This window comes from Elgaria multicarinata, chromosome 6 (genome assembly GCF_023053635.1).
Source record: "Elgaria multicarinata webbii isolate HBS135686 ecotype San Diego chromosome 6, rElgMul1.1.pri, whole genome shotgun sequence".
NCBI lineage: Eukaryota > Metazoa > Chordata > Lepidosauria > Squamata > Anguidae > Elgaria > Elgaria multicarinata.
This window is the reverse complement of record NC_086176.1, coordinates 81,584,285-81,601,212: the sequence shown is the minus strand read 5'-3', so window position 1 is coordinate 81,601,212 and position 16,928 is coordinate 81,584,285. Positions and strand designations below refer to the sequence as shown.

Sequence of the window (16,928 nt, the reverse complement as noted above, 5' to 3'; positions counted from 1 at the left end):
GGCTGACTGGCTATCTCAACAGAAGCTTCCTGGTTGTGGATTTGAAAGCCTGGGAAAAAACACAACAAGATGGGTTGCATTACATGGCAGTCGCTACCTCATCTAGTTACGGGGAAATCTAAAATGACTGCTTTGCCAGGTTGCAGGGCATCGTGACACCTCAGAAAACATTCTGATGTAGTTACATTAATGCTGCTGTGTGCTGTGTTGCAGTGGTGTGGTTATGCGCTAATGGGGTGGGAGAGCATTTTATGAAACATGTCATTAATTTTTTTGTGCCAGTTCTGTTATGGTACACTTGGAGAATAAACTAATTTGAAAGAAACACTAAATATGTTTACACTTTATATAAGATGAAACTTTCAATGACCCTATTTCAACATATAGGGGTAAATTCCCCACTCCCCCCCCCCACAGTTAAAAAGGGTGTCCACAGTTTCCCACTTCTCAGTTCCCATAGCAGCACATGCCTCCTGCTACGTTCACCTCAGAGAACAAAATGTACTTTCTCGAGCAGCTGCAGTTCAGTACGACTGGGATCGGAACTGAGAAGAGTTTCTCCTTGTATAACCCTAGAAACCAGACCGATTATGTTGTTGCTACTGGATAGCGGAATGAAATTGTGGAAATCCTCAGTAGCATTTATTCTCGACCTTGCCATAGTATATCAACACTCATCACTTGTCCTGTCCACAGTAGTGGTAGATAAGAAAGGGGAGAGGTGAAATGAAATGATCAGGGATCCGTGGGAATTGTTCTCGAAGGCTTGTGTGACAATAATACCAATCACTTCTTCTCTTTTAACTAGGCACAACAATGACAAAACATTTCTCATCTGGATCAATGAAGAGGACCACACCAGGGTGATTTCCATGGAAAAAGGAGGCAACATGAAAAGGGTCTTTGAAAGATTTTGCCGTGGATTGCTAGAGGTGGGCACTTAGTTGCATGATTAGGTGGGGGGGGGGAGAACGTATTTCTAGGTCTTGAATTATTGTGGCAGGATCAACCTGTGCTATGATTTTGTGCTCTATTATGTTGGCTTTCTTTTTAATCCCTACAAGTATAAAACTAGCAGTACAGTGAGAAAGCTACCCGCAAACCTAATGTTGATTTGTATATATAGGAGGAGGAACATGGATGCCGCCTTTGGCTCCTTGCAAGACGAAAAAAGGCAGGATATAAATGTAACACAAAATAATACTCCAAGCATATTGGTGGAAGGGTTATGGTGTTAATATTATAATCAGCAATTGATTGTATTTGATTAACCAGTTAGATAAATCCATGAGAACATTGTGATAGATTAAAAAGATGTCCCCAATTTATCGCATAGCAGGTTTTATGTTTTTCATTTGTTTCTAATTCAAGTACTTCTAAACAGTGCGGATGGCAAGCTCCGTGTTAAAAAAAGGCCTTCCCTTCTCCATGTGCGAGAAGGTGAGATGTCTTCCCTTTGATGACACAGGAGTACATCGTCTAAAAACAGAGAAAGATCATTCTTTACTTCAGAATGATTGATTTTTCTTTAGAATTATTGTGTTTTCCTCTCATAAGAAAACGTATGCTGTTGTAATTGATTAACCAATCAGCTAAAATTCATACAGTTAATTGAGTCATACAGTTAATTGAGTCAGATTGGGCTACAACTGCAGTTAGTAGACTGAGGATATGCATGGGGCGGACTGATTTGATAGGCTCATTAGGAATTGCTCACCAGCTGATTAAACTTAAGAAGCTGGGGAACCAAAGTTGCAAGCCTCCCCAAATTTGCCTAGAAAGAATTGCAAATGAAATCAATAGGACTATTTTATGAATAGAAATACTTATTCTGGGGAGCTAATACAGATATTAATCTGGTCTCCAAAGCTTTAGCATCATTTTTATTGTTTGGGTATTTATGGATAACATTCTGCCCTCACTTCTACCCATGGAACACTGTCGATATCAGTAGATTTGGCTGCAAGAATCCCATGGCAAATGTGGGTCTGGTACAATTATATTGGTTTGGCACTATGAGGCAATGTATTTCAACAGAAAGATGGGACTGGTAATGGCACATATGCTATGTAGTTCATTGCATTTTATTTCCCATGCAGGTTGAAAGGTTAATTAAAGAACGAGGGTGGGAGTTCATGTGGAATGAACGCTTGGGATACATCTTGACCTGTCCTTCCAATCTGGGAACAGGATTACGTGCAGGAGTCCATGTTAAACTTCCAAAGCTCAGCAAGGTGCGTAAGCAGCTAAGGTGGCTTTTGATAATACATTTGTCTTTTGACATGTCACTAAAATCAATCTAGAGAAATTAGCTTTGCCTCTGGAATTTTTCATTTCTAACAATGTAGACTGTAGATTAGAGGAACAAGGGTTTGCAAACATGTGTTTCATAAGAAGTTACTGCTATTAAAAAGAGTCAATTCTCTTTCATGGTAGGATCCAAGATTTTCAAAAATCCTGGAAAACTTGAGACTTCAGAAGCGTGGCACTGGTGGAGTAGACACAGCTGCAGTAGCAGACATATATGATATCTCCAACCTAGACCGCATGGGCCGATCAGAGGTAAGCTTACTATCCTCACTGCTTTAAAATAGAATAAAATAATAAGATCCAAATTTAGAGAGAAACAATTACTTAAATAAGCTATTGGTACTTTTAAATAGTTGCAAGATCACCATTTACAGCACAATCCTATACATGTCTGCATAGCAGTAAGCCCCATTGAACTAGTCAAGGTAAATATGTATACATACCTGGGATGTATACATATTCATTGAACACTCATTGAACTCTGTGGATTATACTTCTAGGCAAACATAGAATCATAGAATAGCAGAGTTGGAAGGGGCCTACAAGGCCATCGAGTCCAACCCCCTGCTCAATGCAGGAATCCACCCTAAAGCATACCTGACAGATCGTTGTCCGGCTGCCTCTTGAATGCCTCTAGTGTGGGAGAGCCCACAACCTCCCTAGGTAACTGGTTCCATTGTCGTACTGCTCTAACAGTCAGGAAGTTTTCCCTGATGTCCAGCTGGAATCTGGCTTCCTTTAACTTGAGCCCGTTATTCCGTGTCCTGCACTCTGGGAGGATCAAGAAGAGGTCCTGGCCCTCCTCTGTGTGACAACCTTTTAAGTATTTGAAGAGTACTATCATGTCTCCCCTCAGTCTTCTCTTCTCCAGGCTAAACATGCCCAGTTGTCTCAGTCTCTCTTCATAGGGCTTTGTTTCCAGACCCCTGATCATCCTGGTTGCCCTCCTCTGAACACGCTCCAGCTTGTCTGCATCCTCCTTGAATTGTGGAGCCCAGAACTGGACGCAATACTCTAGATGAGGTCTAACCAAGGCTGAATAGTGATTTGGAAGCTATACTTCTATTGGAAAGGAAAGGAACCTCTTGTGCAAGCACTGAGTCATTACTGACTCTTGGAGGGACACCAGCTTTCGCTGATGTTTTCTTGGCAGGCCTTATAGCGGGGTGGTTTGCCGTTGCCTTCCCAGGCCATTATTACCTTTCCCCCAGCTAACTGGGTACTCATTTTACCGACCTCGGGAGGATGGAAGGCTGAGTCGACCCAAGCTGACTGCCTGAAACCAGCTTCCGCTGGGATCGAACTCAGGCCGTGGGAAGAGTTTCAGCTGCAGAAACTGCTGCTTTACCGCTCTGCGCCACAGCCTAAAATAGCATTTGCCTTTCTTGCAGCCATATCGCACTGTTGGCTCATATTCTGCTTGCGCTCTACAACAATTCCAAGATCCTTCTCGTTTGTAGTATTGCTGAGCCAAGTATTCCCCATCTTGTAACTGTGCATTTGGTTTCTATTTCCTAAATGTAGAACTTGGCATTTATTTATCTATTTATTTATTTATTACATTTTTATACCGCCCAATAGCCAAAGCTCTCTGGGCGGTTCACAAAAATCCCTATTAAATTTCATCCTGTTGTTTTCAGCCCAGCACTCCAGCCTATCAAGATCACTTTGAAGTTTGTTTCTGTCTTCCAGGGTATTAGCTATCCCACCCAATTTTGTGTCATCTGCAAATTTGATAAGCGTTCCCTGCACCTCCTCGTCCAAATCATTAATAAAAATGTTGAAGAGCACTGGGCCCAGGACTGAGCCCTGCGATACCCCACTTGTTGCCTCTCCCCAGTTTGAGAAGGTTCCCTTGATAAGTACTCTTTGAGTCCGATTCTGTAGCCAACTGTGAATCCACCTAATAGAGTCTGATTCTGTAGCCAACTGTGAATCCACCTAGCCCACTTTTAGCTAGTTTGTTAATCAGAATATCATGGGGCACTTTGTCAAAAGCTTTGCTGAAGTCAAGATATATGACGTCCACAGCATTCCCACAGTCCACAAGGGAGGTTATCCTATCAAAAAATGAGATCAAATTAGTCTGACAGGATTTGTTCCTGACAAATCCATGTTGGCTTCTAGTAATCACTGCATTGATTTCAAGGTGTTTACAGATTGACTTCTTTATAATCTGCTCCAGAATTTCCCCAGGGATGGATGTCAGACTGACTGGTCTGTAGTTCCCAGGTTCCTCCTTTTTGCCCTTTTTGAAGATAGGGACAACGTTAGCCCTCCTCCAATCGTCCGGCACCTCACCCGTCTTCCATGATTTTGCAAAGATAATAGACAAAGGTTCTGAGAGTTCTTCCGCTAGCTCCTCCATTACTCTAGGATGCAGTTCATCGGGCCCTGGAGATTTGAACTCATTCAAGGAAATTAGGTGTTCTTTGACCATTTGTTTATCAATCTCAAACTGCAATCCTACCCCCTCAACTTCTGCTTCACTTTTTCCAGGGGGGTCATAGACCCGCTTTTGGGAGAAGACTGAGGCAAAGTAGGAATTGAGCACTTCAGCCTTTTCTTTGTCATCTGTTATCAATTTGCCATCCTCATTAAGCAGTTGAACCACCATTTCTTTCCTCTGTCTTTTACTACTCACGTATCTGAAGAAAGCCTTTTTATGTATAGGAATGCACTGCATTTCATTGAAAAGCACTGTGAGATCATGAAGTTCTCCTAAAATTCTGCCAAAAGTCTTTTTTTTTGTATGAATTAAAACACATTTGTACAAATTGATTAATACCTCAGTCCAGTGCAAAAGCAAGGGAGCTCCCATGCCTACATAGAGGCTACCTGCAGGGGCTTCCTCATTCACTTCACTGAACATGGAAAGCTATGCATGCAAAGAAATGTTCTCTTAAATTACAATGAATGGAAAAGCTTACATGATATGGCAATATGAACCAGGGCAATATGGCTTGATCGTACAAGTCAGTAATCTCCAACATGGTGCCCTCCAGATATTTTGGACTACAACTACCATCACACCCAGCAAGCATGGGCATTGTACTCCAACACATCTAGAGGGCATCAGGCTGGTGTAAGCCTATGCCCATGTGAATATTTTTAATGAAGTTCGTAAGAACTCCATAGAGTCATGCCAGACTGGAAGATAACCTAAACAGTTATCTAATCAATCCTGTTATACTGAAGCAAGACTTATTGGGCCCAAGCCACCTTTATATTCTCATTTCTGTACTCAGATGAGAAATGATCAGTTATCTGAAGGAAGAAACCAATAAAGTAGATACATTCATTGCCCCAAAGTACTTTCAATCTAAATAAGACATGACAGAGTAACCCAAGAGGACAGGAAAGTTTCATTATCAGACATGTATTTTACAAGATCTAATAAAATAAATGTAATGATAAGATAAATGTTTTTCCCCTCAACTACATAATGTTCCCACTGGTACAACATAAACCTTTTGGTTTTGGTTTGCTTCAGTTGCTGATCAATGCAAAGTTAATAGAATTTTTTTCATCCTGCAACCTGGAAAACAAGTCCTCTGATTTTCCTGCACACATGGCTTATAAAAAGATAGTAAAATAAGCTACTAAACATGGCAACATCTCATACTATATAAAAACATCATTTTAGAATCAGTCATTGTCAAGATCAAGGCTGTTAATGGACCATCTCATGGTCATTACACTATCCGCAGTACAGTTTGCTTAATATCATCAGGAGAACTGAAACATGTAAAGAAGGTATCTCAGCGTGACTTTGCTATCTCAGCGTGACTTTGATTCAGCTGCCCAGCTTATTTGTCAAATCAGATAGCATCAAGAAAAGTAAGGCAAAGTCCAGGATCTGCCAGTGCTGGAACTGGGATCCATTGGTTTCTGTGTGCAGCTGCCCAATGGGGTGAGAAATCAGAAACGTAGCCTGGAACATCTTCCTTATACTGATGTATTCTCTGTTCTGGACTAGTGTCTCCCCCACCCCCCGCTCAGGTTGGTTATTTGGTCCTCCTGCACAGAAAGGGTTATAAAAACTTCCTGTTTGGGACCCTGCCTCAGGAACAAGGTCTTTCTTCTTCATGTGTGTTTCTGTGTAGTAGGCTTTAATTCCCTGGATTAGATTCCCAGGCTTAATTGGTGGTTCATGGAAGGTGCCTCCATCTGCTCTTCTCCCAGCAGCTTTCTGTGCCCCATTGCATGCTGTTGAGGAGGGTATCCATACCCTCCTGAGATGATTTTTTTGGGAAGTATAGAGGGGCTGCAATTGGGATGAGAAGGCAGGAAAGTCCCTGAACTGCCTTCTGCTTGTGGTTCTCAGAATTCAACCCAATATTTCCCACAAATTACAATTAATTGTGATAACAAATATACTGAGGTTGCCAGATTATAACATCATTTCAGTAAACTTTACTTCTTGTTATTTAAGGTGGAACTCGTTCAGTTAGTCATTGATGGTGTCAATTATATGGTTGACTGTGAGAAGAAGTTGGAGAGAGGTCAAGACATCAAAATACCACCACCACTGCCCCAATTTGGAAAGAAGTGAAGCTGCTTCCAATGATTATTAATTGACCTGGATGTGTCTGTTGTGGCAGACTATTAACGCTGTATATTTAGTTCCTAAAACACTATAATTCATCAAACAAGGGGGGAAAAAGATCTTGCCAGCACATTCAATAAAATGCTACCCAATGCTGCATATTTCTACAACTGTGTTTTGAAATGCCATGGTTAATATTCAAACAGGCCAATCCTATGGTTCCGCCATGGGGGTGTTAAGCCAGAAAAACATATATGTGATCCCAGCAACACAGAAGAAAGCAAAAGAATAAGAGTAGGAGACAAAGATATGGTAGCCAAGATCCTGTCTCACACTCCTGGTGACATCATCATCACTAGCCCCAATCACAACATTGCATGCCACTGACATCCCCCATAGTGCCCATGCAGAAGGCACCAATCAACACGCAGCAAAAGTGGGAATGCCATGATGGTGTCACCCTACCCACAATACACTCCCAGCACAAGCCATGTTGCCTCACTGCTGTTCTGCTTGGCCCCATACATCCCATCCAACAACACACCAAGGATAATTTTGCTGTACCTGCTAGTTATTTCCCACCAATTGCCCCTCCAATTTATACGTCTCAGTTACCTAGTTAATTATGCTAGCAATATCCAAGGGAAAAGTGGTCAGGAGGCCCAGCACAAAGCTGTGGCCAAGATGTAGGTGAGTGTCTTGTGGTGGCTCTGTTCCCAAATGCATGTCTCACCTGAGGCTACAAGTGGCAGCTGGGAAGCATCATCTAAATATTTTAAGTATTAAGCTGAAACGTTCACAACTTCTATGAAAGAGCATCAATAGCAGAATGGGTTCTGACAGCATCAAAAGGGAATGGGTTAGTCAACATTTCTGTTTCTGCTGGTAGGATCCCTGTGCCTGTAAAAACTGCATGACGGACAGGGGAGTAACATGTGTAGTTCTCCCATTACTGCATCTCCATGTGGCATTCTTTTCCATTATGAAAAGGTACAGTATCTGTACCTGTTATCTTTAGTACTGCTTCTAAGATGGTATTTTAGATTGGGGAAACTGTGCAGAATGAAAGGGTGAAACCCCAGACCACCACCCCAGTAAAGCTTCCCCAATCAAATTACCAGACCTAGAAAGCTGCTTGGAAGCAAAGCAAACAAAAATAAATAAATCCCAAACTACACAAAACCCTTAATTACAGGTCTCCTTTGGTCTTACGGTCCTGAGCATGCTATTTACTTGTCTGAAACTATATTTAAGTGATTTACTTAAAACCATTTACAGCAATTTACATGAGAGGGCAACTGGAAGTGCTGGCCGGCTATGCACAACAGCACACAACCAGCATCCAAATATTTATTCATATATGCTCAATATCACTTTCAAATTTCTTCCATTTTATTTCCTTGCCCATTTGGTACCCTGTCCAATTTGGCTCTGCTTTCGTTAGGGGCAGACAGAGCCCTTCCCAGACATGATAATAAGCAAATTAGATAGCAATGACAGAACTCAGATCCCTGTAGCTCCTCACTTGGCATATTCCAGCAAACACAAGGCTTTGTTGTTTATATCACCCAGTGGTAACACAGTCCCTTCGGGTAGTTTTCAATGAAGCCGGCAGTGTTTATATCTTAGCCAAGTACATCCTGTTTTTGGCTTCTGCTGTAAATCATTACGTGGTAATGCTACAAGGGTGACAGCTCAAGTGTTTTGCAGAGAGAGGAATCTGGAGGAAATGTGGAGCAGGAAACAAACAGCACAGAAAGCTAGCCAGAGATAAAAGGAGCATGTTGATTATGATTCCATATAAAAAAATGGGAGAAAGCATTTTAAAATCCTCCAGAATGTATGCTGATCTTGACTAATTTCCCCCTTCTGTTTTTTTCAGCTTGTGATGTCCTACACTGATAATGCGGTCATTTCAGACTTTAAGATTTTTAATTAAAATGTATATCACTGATAACAGGTATAATTTCATATCTAGGGACTAAATCTCAACAGCAAGGATAAATCAAAAATAAATTGGCACATTCAAATATATTCCATAAGTTCCAAAGACCGCTAAAAGAAATGAACATAATAAGAAAAGTTTTAGATAAGAATAAAGGTTAGTAGGGAGACATCAACAGAAGATAAATAGCAGAGATAGTGGGTGGGTTCACAGATAACTCTAAGCCAACATGAGAACAACCCACAGTGGGTAGTTGCCTTGCTGAACAACCCACATTACTTTTGACAGATGAGTGATGGCTTGTGGTGGCTTCCACACACACCCCTCACTGTCTCTTCTCAGTCCTCCAACCCCCAGGAACCTTTGCAGCACAACTCTATCCCTGGAGTCTTTGTGGGCCTTGCCCAATAACGCTGCAGCAACAGCCTTTCTGCCACTAGTCTGCTAGCTGTGCCTGGCAAGTCTTTGTTCTGGCTGCCTTTGCCAGTTGCCAACAAGGGAATTCCTGGAGTTAGTCATGAGTTTTAATTTTTCCTCATTTTTTTTTTGTTTTTTGTCCCTTCTCTGTCTCCACTTTCAACACCAGGTGCTCCAGTTAGCGGGATATTATTAAAAACATCCCCTTCCCTCCCCGCTTGGCTTGCACAGATCACGCTTGGCTTGGCAGGTGGATTTGACTCCTGAGTTACTCTTCAACCCCTGCTCCATCCCATGTAGCATTTTACCAATTGCTGGCCCGGTTTAAGCCTTACAGAAAGAGGAGTTTCCTCTTAGGCAGAAAGCATTTCCCCCCTCAGTAATAGCAAGGAAATGTCAATGAAAGTCACCCTACAGTTGCTTTGGGATAACAAAGAAGAATGGACTAATGCATTGTTGCTATACAATTACATGTAAATGTAGGGATTGTAAGGAAGAAAGATAAATGAAGCACCATCCAAATGGAGAGGAAAGCAAAATGAAAATGTGAGAGATTATATTGGTAGTGCTTACACCATCCCTTCTTTCCACAACATCTTGCCCAGCCTTTAGGTTAAAAATAAATTCCTCAGGCAGGCTATTCAAGATGGATGGTTTTAGTATTTTTAAGGCCTGGATGATACCGGTTTGTTTGTTTTTTTCTCAGTTGATTATATTAAACCGAAACAAAAGAAATACTAAAGAACTGAAACTCAAGCCAACGCTGCAGGAATATCTCTGAAAATACACACCTGTAAGAGAAAATACACACCTGTAGGAGACCACAACATTTTAAAAAAACTGTAACAAGGGAAGAGAAAGATCTCCCTCTTAAAACTGCTACTGTGTACTACAAGCATTACATAACCCAACACTTAGTTTCAAATGCAGTATCATCTTTTGTGAAGCTATAACTTGATCTACAAAATATTATTTATATATTTATTACATTTTTATACCGCCCAATAGCTGAATCTCTCTGGGCAGTTCACAAAAAATTAATTATTTTAAAAATAAAATACAAATCAACCAAACTAATAATCACTGTAAAATGGTTAATTTTATCAGAGCAGCTGTTGTTGGACTTCTATCTGTAAGATCTAGTTGTATTGCAGTCACATATATTTTTATGATAATTTCAATGGGACTTGAAAGAGGAATTTGTACCTACATCCAGTTTTCATGCTACAGATAAAATGAAGCAGAATGGAAACCAATTATTTCCCTGAAGTCTTGTGGATAAAAATACATCAGCATTTATTTTGCAGCTTATTAAAATCCATTTTAAATAGTATTAATTTTTATTTATTTATTTTAAATTTTGCCTGTAGTAAATGCATTCTAATTATTTTTAAATCAAGACCAATTCTTCCTGGCAGGAAGGAAGAATTTAATAACAAAATAAACTAGTTCTTTGTGCATACTTCCACCTACTGGTAAAGTTCTGTAAAGAGCATTTTTCAGTAAAGAGAAGTAAAGTTTGATAAGATAATGATAATAAAAATACTTTGGCTCCAGTCTTTACAATCCATTCTGCAAAAACGTGTTTAGCGATGCCATCCTGTACCCACTTGCCTTGGAAAAAGAACTCCTAAACTTAATGGGGCTTCTGAGTTGACGTGCAATAGGATTGCCCAGTCAGATGGGTTACAACAATCACCTTGTATGTATCACAGTGTGGCCAGTGACATGCATCAAAGGGTCCAGTTGGGCTGCATAAGGCACAAGTTAGTATTTTATGATATATTAAAAATATATCTGAAAAGAACATAACTACTTATAAGTTCAAACATGTGCTTTGCCCCAAACGTGGGACCAGGAGCGCTGAGGATGTTTCATTGCTATGACAGCATTTAGAATTACAGTCCCACCCCCACCCCATCTGCCCCCAGCCATGCCAGACTGCCTCTCCAGTGTTGGGTGTTTAGAAAGAAAGGAGAAAAGAGGGGGGAAACGTTTGATACATTGCAGATGCCATTACAGGGGTAGTAAAGTGTGGTGTAGTGGCTAAAGTGTTGGACTGGGAGTCAGGAGATCTGGGTTCTAGTCCCCACTCGGCCATGGAAGCCCACTGGGTGACTTTGGGCCAGTCACGGACTCTCAGCCCAACCTATCTCACAGGGTTGTTGTTGTGAAGATAACAGGGAGAGGAGGAGGATTATGTACGCCGACTTGGGTTCCTTGGAGGAAAAAAGGTGGGATATAAATGCAATAATAAATAAATAAAATAAAGTGGAAGATGAAATAATTACCACCCCAAGTGCCTTGCAATATTATTATTATTATTATTATTATTATTATTATTATTATTATTTATTTATATAGCACCATCAATGTACATGGTGCTGTACAGAGTAAAACAGTAAAACAGTAAATAGCAAGACCCTGCCGCTTAGGCTTACATTCTAATTAAATCATGGTAAAACAATAAGGAGGGGAAGAAAATGCAAACAGGCACAGGGTAGGGTAAACAGGCACAGGGTAGGGTAAAACTAACAGTATAAAGTCCAAACAACATCAAGTTTTAAAAGCTTTAGGAAAGAGAAAGGTTTTTAGCTGAGCTTTAAAAGCTGCGATTGAACTTGTAGATCTCAAATGTTCTGGAAGAGCGTTCCAGGCGTAAGGGGCAGCAGAAGAAAATAGCTGCTTTACAACAGTTGTACTACGTTAGATGTGCATGCTGTCAGAGTTTTCCTTGCAAACACCTCTCCCGACACTGGAGTTGTTTTTCTTTTCTGTGTTACACACTTGTACAAAACACTCCTGTCTTCCACAGCAAGGAACTTTTAGCAGGAAATATTTGAGTCAATAGATAACAAGGACAGATTGTCTTCTGTATTACACAGGTGTATAACCAAACAAAGACTTAAGGATGTTAGTATGCACAATGACTTTAGTGAGGTTAAATCACCCTAAAGGTCACTAATGTTCCAGCATCTTAAACATTGTCTTTGATGACATCAGACAAGAAGCAAGAACTAAACTTTCAACAGTTTTGATACGAAGATGGTAAAAGGGCCCCATCAGGGTACATCAGCAGTAGTACAATGAATCTAGTAAAGATATACAATTTTATTGATATTTTCATTATATCATAATAAAAGTGAAAAATAAATGACCTCATGTTAACTAAAATTGGTTTAAAAATATTTGTGTTTACTTTTCAAGTAAGAACAATAAAACAAAACAGGACATCATGATGACAGCAAAGAAATAATCCCCCTCCCCTCAAATTAGCTTGATACAAATTAAGTAACAAAAGACATAACCTTTGGCTTGTATAATTTGGTGTGAACCGCACAAAGAGCTTCAGCTATTGGGCTGTATAGAAACGTAATAAATAAAAAAGATACAAAATAACCGGAACCCTCCCCCAAATCACAAACATAATCTTAAACAATATAAAAGGGGGGGAATACAGATCCAAGCTAGACCGAAGTGATCATAATTTCTTAATCCCCATCCAATATGCATAAAATATATATATATGAAAATGTTGGCAGGCAGGTGGGTGGGCATTTTAATACCCTAAGCCATTTCCCAATGTAACCTAGGGTGATAAAATGTTCCACAACCAGAAATGTGGTTGTGGCCTAAACAGCCCAGACATCTTCGGCTATTGGGTGGTATAGCAATGCAATAAAATAAATAGATCTTTTAAAAAACTTTAAAAGTAAAAAAATGGCAACACATTACATTATTTGTAATGGGAGGTAGAGGAGCATACTCCCTCTAGTGGCAAATTTGATTTAGTAACATGTTTTTAAAAATTCATCAATTAGCTTCCCAGTTCTAAACATTTGCAGTGCCCAGAAGACTGTTGTAGCATCACATCCTGCACTTCCTAACATTGTGACATATTGACTTCAAAACCCATCATTGCTTTTCCCCCTGCCTCTGTGCATGTGAGACCGTGATTTGCAGAATCACTCATGATGCAGCGTCAGTTGCCGTGTCATCTGAACCTGGCATGGCAGGGATGGCTTCTTACCCATACCACAAGCCATTGCTTGCAGTAGGGGCTGTGGAATGAGTGAGAAGCCACACCTACCGTGCCATGCACTGGGTTCAGACAACATGGCAACCTGAGCTGGATCGTGGGTAACTATGCAAATCGCAGTCATGTGCATGGCACACATGGGGGAGGGGGGAAGAAGCCATGATAATTTTATTTTGGTTGTGATTATATATTGTGGAATCGATTTTATTCTGATTGTCCTTTTATACTTTGGTTCTATATTGTGGTTTACATTTTATACGAAGCTATTTTATGGTTTTTATTTTTGTGAACCGCCCAGAGAGTTTCAGCTATTGGGCAGTATAGAAATGCAATAAATAAATAATAAGGAATGATAGGTTCTTTTCCCCTTATAATCATCCAAACGTGGCCATTTGTAATGTGGGAACAGGAGATGTCTTCTATCCTGAGCAACAATTTTGGTATAGGCAAGATGTTTACTTGGAGGTAAGTCATATCACACCTAAGAAACTAAGAGCTTCGCTACATGAGCGATTTATTGCATGCTCATGATTGGCCACTTGCAGATGTTTGCAGGTCCATTATATGACGCCATCAACCTCAAAAATGTCTCTCACACCTTTCCCCAGAAATCTTGTTCCCCCTCTGAGATAATCATAGGATTAATTCTGCCACTAGATGGCACCCTTTCATTGAGCTCTATGAAATATTGGCCAGAGGGGAAGGTTTCAATCACAAATCATACGGTTGCATCTGAAGGAGCCCATAGTGAATGTAGAAAGGCCCAATAATAATAATTTTAAAAGCCTGGTAAGGAGCAGTTTTTTTCCTTTAATGCGGAGACAGAAGGCTCTGATCTTGGAGTGGTTGTCTCTATCCAAAGCCCTGCCAACAAGAGCCAGGCAGGGCATAAGGAGGACAGAGGCTTTTACAGCCTTCCATTCCTCTGTTTATTTTATTTTTCCAGCTAGAAGGGGCTTTTCAGCCTCTCTACCTGCTTAACCTGGCAGTGGGCAGGGATGGCAATGGAGAGGCCGTTGGATCAAGCAGATCCAAGCTTCTCCCTCTCCCTCTTCTCGCCACCCACCTGATCACTCCTTTGAAAAGAAGTCGCTGTGGTGCTTTCCATGAGAGAGGTGGGAAAGGAATCCACGCTCACATTCCTGCCTTCAAGGTCACAGCTGTGCCCATGCTTGTGGGCCAGGGGTGGTCTGTACCTTACTATGGCTCTTCAGACACTGTATGAGAAGCCATGGGACTGCTCTGCACATAGCTGCAAACACTGTACCCTTTCCTTGTAGGGAGTTGCTCAAGTCTTATGATCATTTTGGTTGCCCTTTCCTACACCTTTTCCAGCTCTATAATATTCTTTTTGTGCGACAAACAGAACGGTATCATTTTATTTAATTTAAAGTATTTATTGGTCAGTTTTCAAGGTAGAAGCACTCCCACGGTGACTTAAAGCAAGAAAACAAATTCGAACCATTAAAATATTAAAACTGATAAAATAAACACAAGTAAAGCCAAAATAAAAACAGTAATAAAAACCAACAATAAAAATAGCAGCAACAGCAACAGTACCTGGTATTCCAGGAGTGGTTCCACCATTGATTTGTATCAAAGCATTACAATATTGTTAGTTATATTTTTATCCTTATCCTAACGGTTCCGAAGATGAAATTCACCCCTTTCACAACTCATGCACATTGGGTTGATGTTTTAATTGAACAATCCACCATGACACTACCAGCTCAGACCCTATCAGATTTCTTTTGCCTCAATGTACATCAGATTTACACTTACATTGAATTGCATTTCCCATTTTCTTACACTTTATTGCTTGTTAGCCAACTAGGCCATTCGCAAACAAATAAAATAGTAGCAAAATAACATATTAACACAATAACATAATAGCATGTCCATACACCATCTCACCACAATCAAAAGAATAATACAAGCTAATAATATAAAACTGATAGTAGGCTCAATTGCAGTACCAGTACTGGCCCGCATTAATTATGATAAAACTAAAATCTTAGTTTTTTGGGGGGAAAGGAAGATATACCGTTGGCAGATTGACAACCGCCAGCTCGACCAGGTGAATAAATACAAATACTTAGGAATAACAGTCCAGAGTTCGGGATCTTGGTCTGAGCACTTAAAAGTAACAGCTTTATCAGCCAATGTAACTGCAAATGCTATCTTCCGTTTTGCAGCTGGGCCTGGGGGGAAGATGACAGCTCCCCTAATAGAACTGTTTAAAGCTAAATTACTCCCACAGATCCTGTAGGGGGCGCCTGTATGGGCCCATGCAGATATTACACCATTAGCGATTGAGCAACATAAATTTCTAACCAGAGCGCTTGGGGTCCCCAGATCAACATCCAAAGATATTGTCCGGCTGGAAACAGTGTGTCACTCAATTCAAACGTTAGCTCTAAAAGCAGCAATCTTCATGGGCAGAAAAGATGAGCCATTCTGTATCCAAATTGGGCTGCTCACAAGTTTATCTCCTTACAAGAGGGTTTGATGGGGCTAAAGAGGAGATCTCAAGAAGACTGTATGATTGTGAAATACAATCATCATTGGCTGTCATCAAAGTGAGCCATTCAAATACGACATTTCCCATTTTAATGCCCATTCATCCAGTTTGGAGATCCTTTTGGATCTCTTTGTATTCCTGTATTTTTACTACTGTATTTTACTACTGTGTCATCCACAAACCTGGCACAAACCTGTGTCATCCACAAACCTCCAGTTCTTTCATCCCCCCATTGTGAGAACTATCCATTTATTCCTACCACTTTTTTTTTTTAGCGATAGTCTCTTAATAGTCTCCCCCCACTTTTTAAATCCACCTATGATCTTCTTGCATTCACACTCCTTTGTATATTTAGAAAATTTAGCCATTGTGTTCTTTAAAATCAAATAATAGTTCCTTTATTGAGTAAATGGGTTCCTGAATTGAAAGGAAGTTATGAGAAACAACATGTGAAGTTAAAAGCTGAAGAACTGGGAGAAACAAGGTGTGTGTACATGCAAACAAGATGTAGTTGATCAATGGACTTTGGAAGAGGAAAACAATGGACAGGCTTCCAAAATATTATTCCAAAATAAGGCTGGAGCCGAAGTGCCATCAGGTAAAGTGGTCAACACCTCTACAGAAAGGCATCCTTTAGCATCAATGAGGAACCTAATTAATGTGCAAACAGCTCATAGTCAACTAGTGTGTTTTTCCACATCCTGCAAAGATATTCCTAACAATTCCAGTGCTTACTTATGGATAAGACACAGAAAACAAGTTTATACCTTGCTGTTCACACGAAAAGGTTCCCAGAGTGGCTTACAGATCAAAACAGTCCCTGACATCAAGCTTCCGAGCTAAAAAATAATAATAATGACACAAAAGGAAAAAACAGATAGTGAGGGAAAAGGAAAACAAGGCAGTGAATTTTTAGATATAAAACAAAGTAAGCCATGTCAGACCACATGAAAAATGCCAAAATCCATGGTTATTCTTCTTCTTTACTCTCCTCTGACTCCCCATTTTAACGAGGTGACCGTGTTTATTCTAGCCAGCCTGGCCATTGGTTAGGGTTGATAGGAGTTGCAGTTTACCCCTGGTTCAGAAGCCCGAGCACTATAGGGGCGTATGTGTGTGAAAGTGAGGGGGGGACACACACAATTTA

The 16,928-nt window shown here is 40.4% G+C and overlaps 1 protein-coding gene across 1 annotated transcript in view; it reads left to right on the top strand.

Annotated features, from left to right (window-relative positions):
* CKMT2 (creatine kinase, mitochondrial 2) overlaps positions 1-6,945 on the top strand; it is a 40,940-nt gene extending 33,995 nt beyond the window's left edge. Inside the window, exons 7-10 of the mRNA XM_063129666.1 lie at positions 809-932; positions 2,100-2,234; positions 2,437-2,562; positions 6,746-6,945. Of these exons, the coding sequence (XP_062985736.1) occupies positions 809-932; positions 2,100-2,234; positions 2,437-2,562; positions 6,746-6,865 (505 nt within the window). The 3' untranslated portion in view covers positions 6,866-6,945. The remainder of the gene's footprint in view (positions 1-808; positions 933-2,099; positions 2,235-2,436; positions 2,563-6,745) is intronic.
* Positions 6,946-16,928: the final 9,983 nt, after the last annotated feature.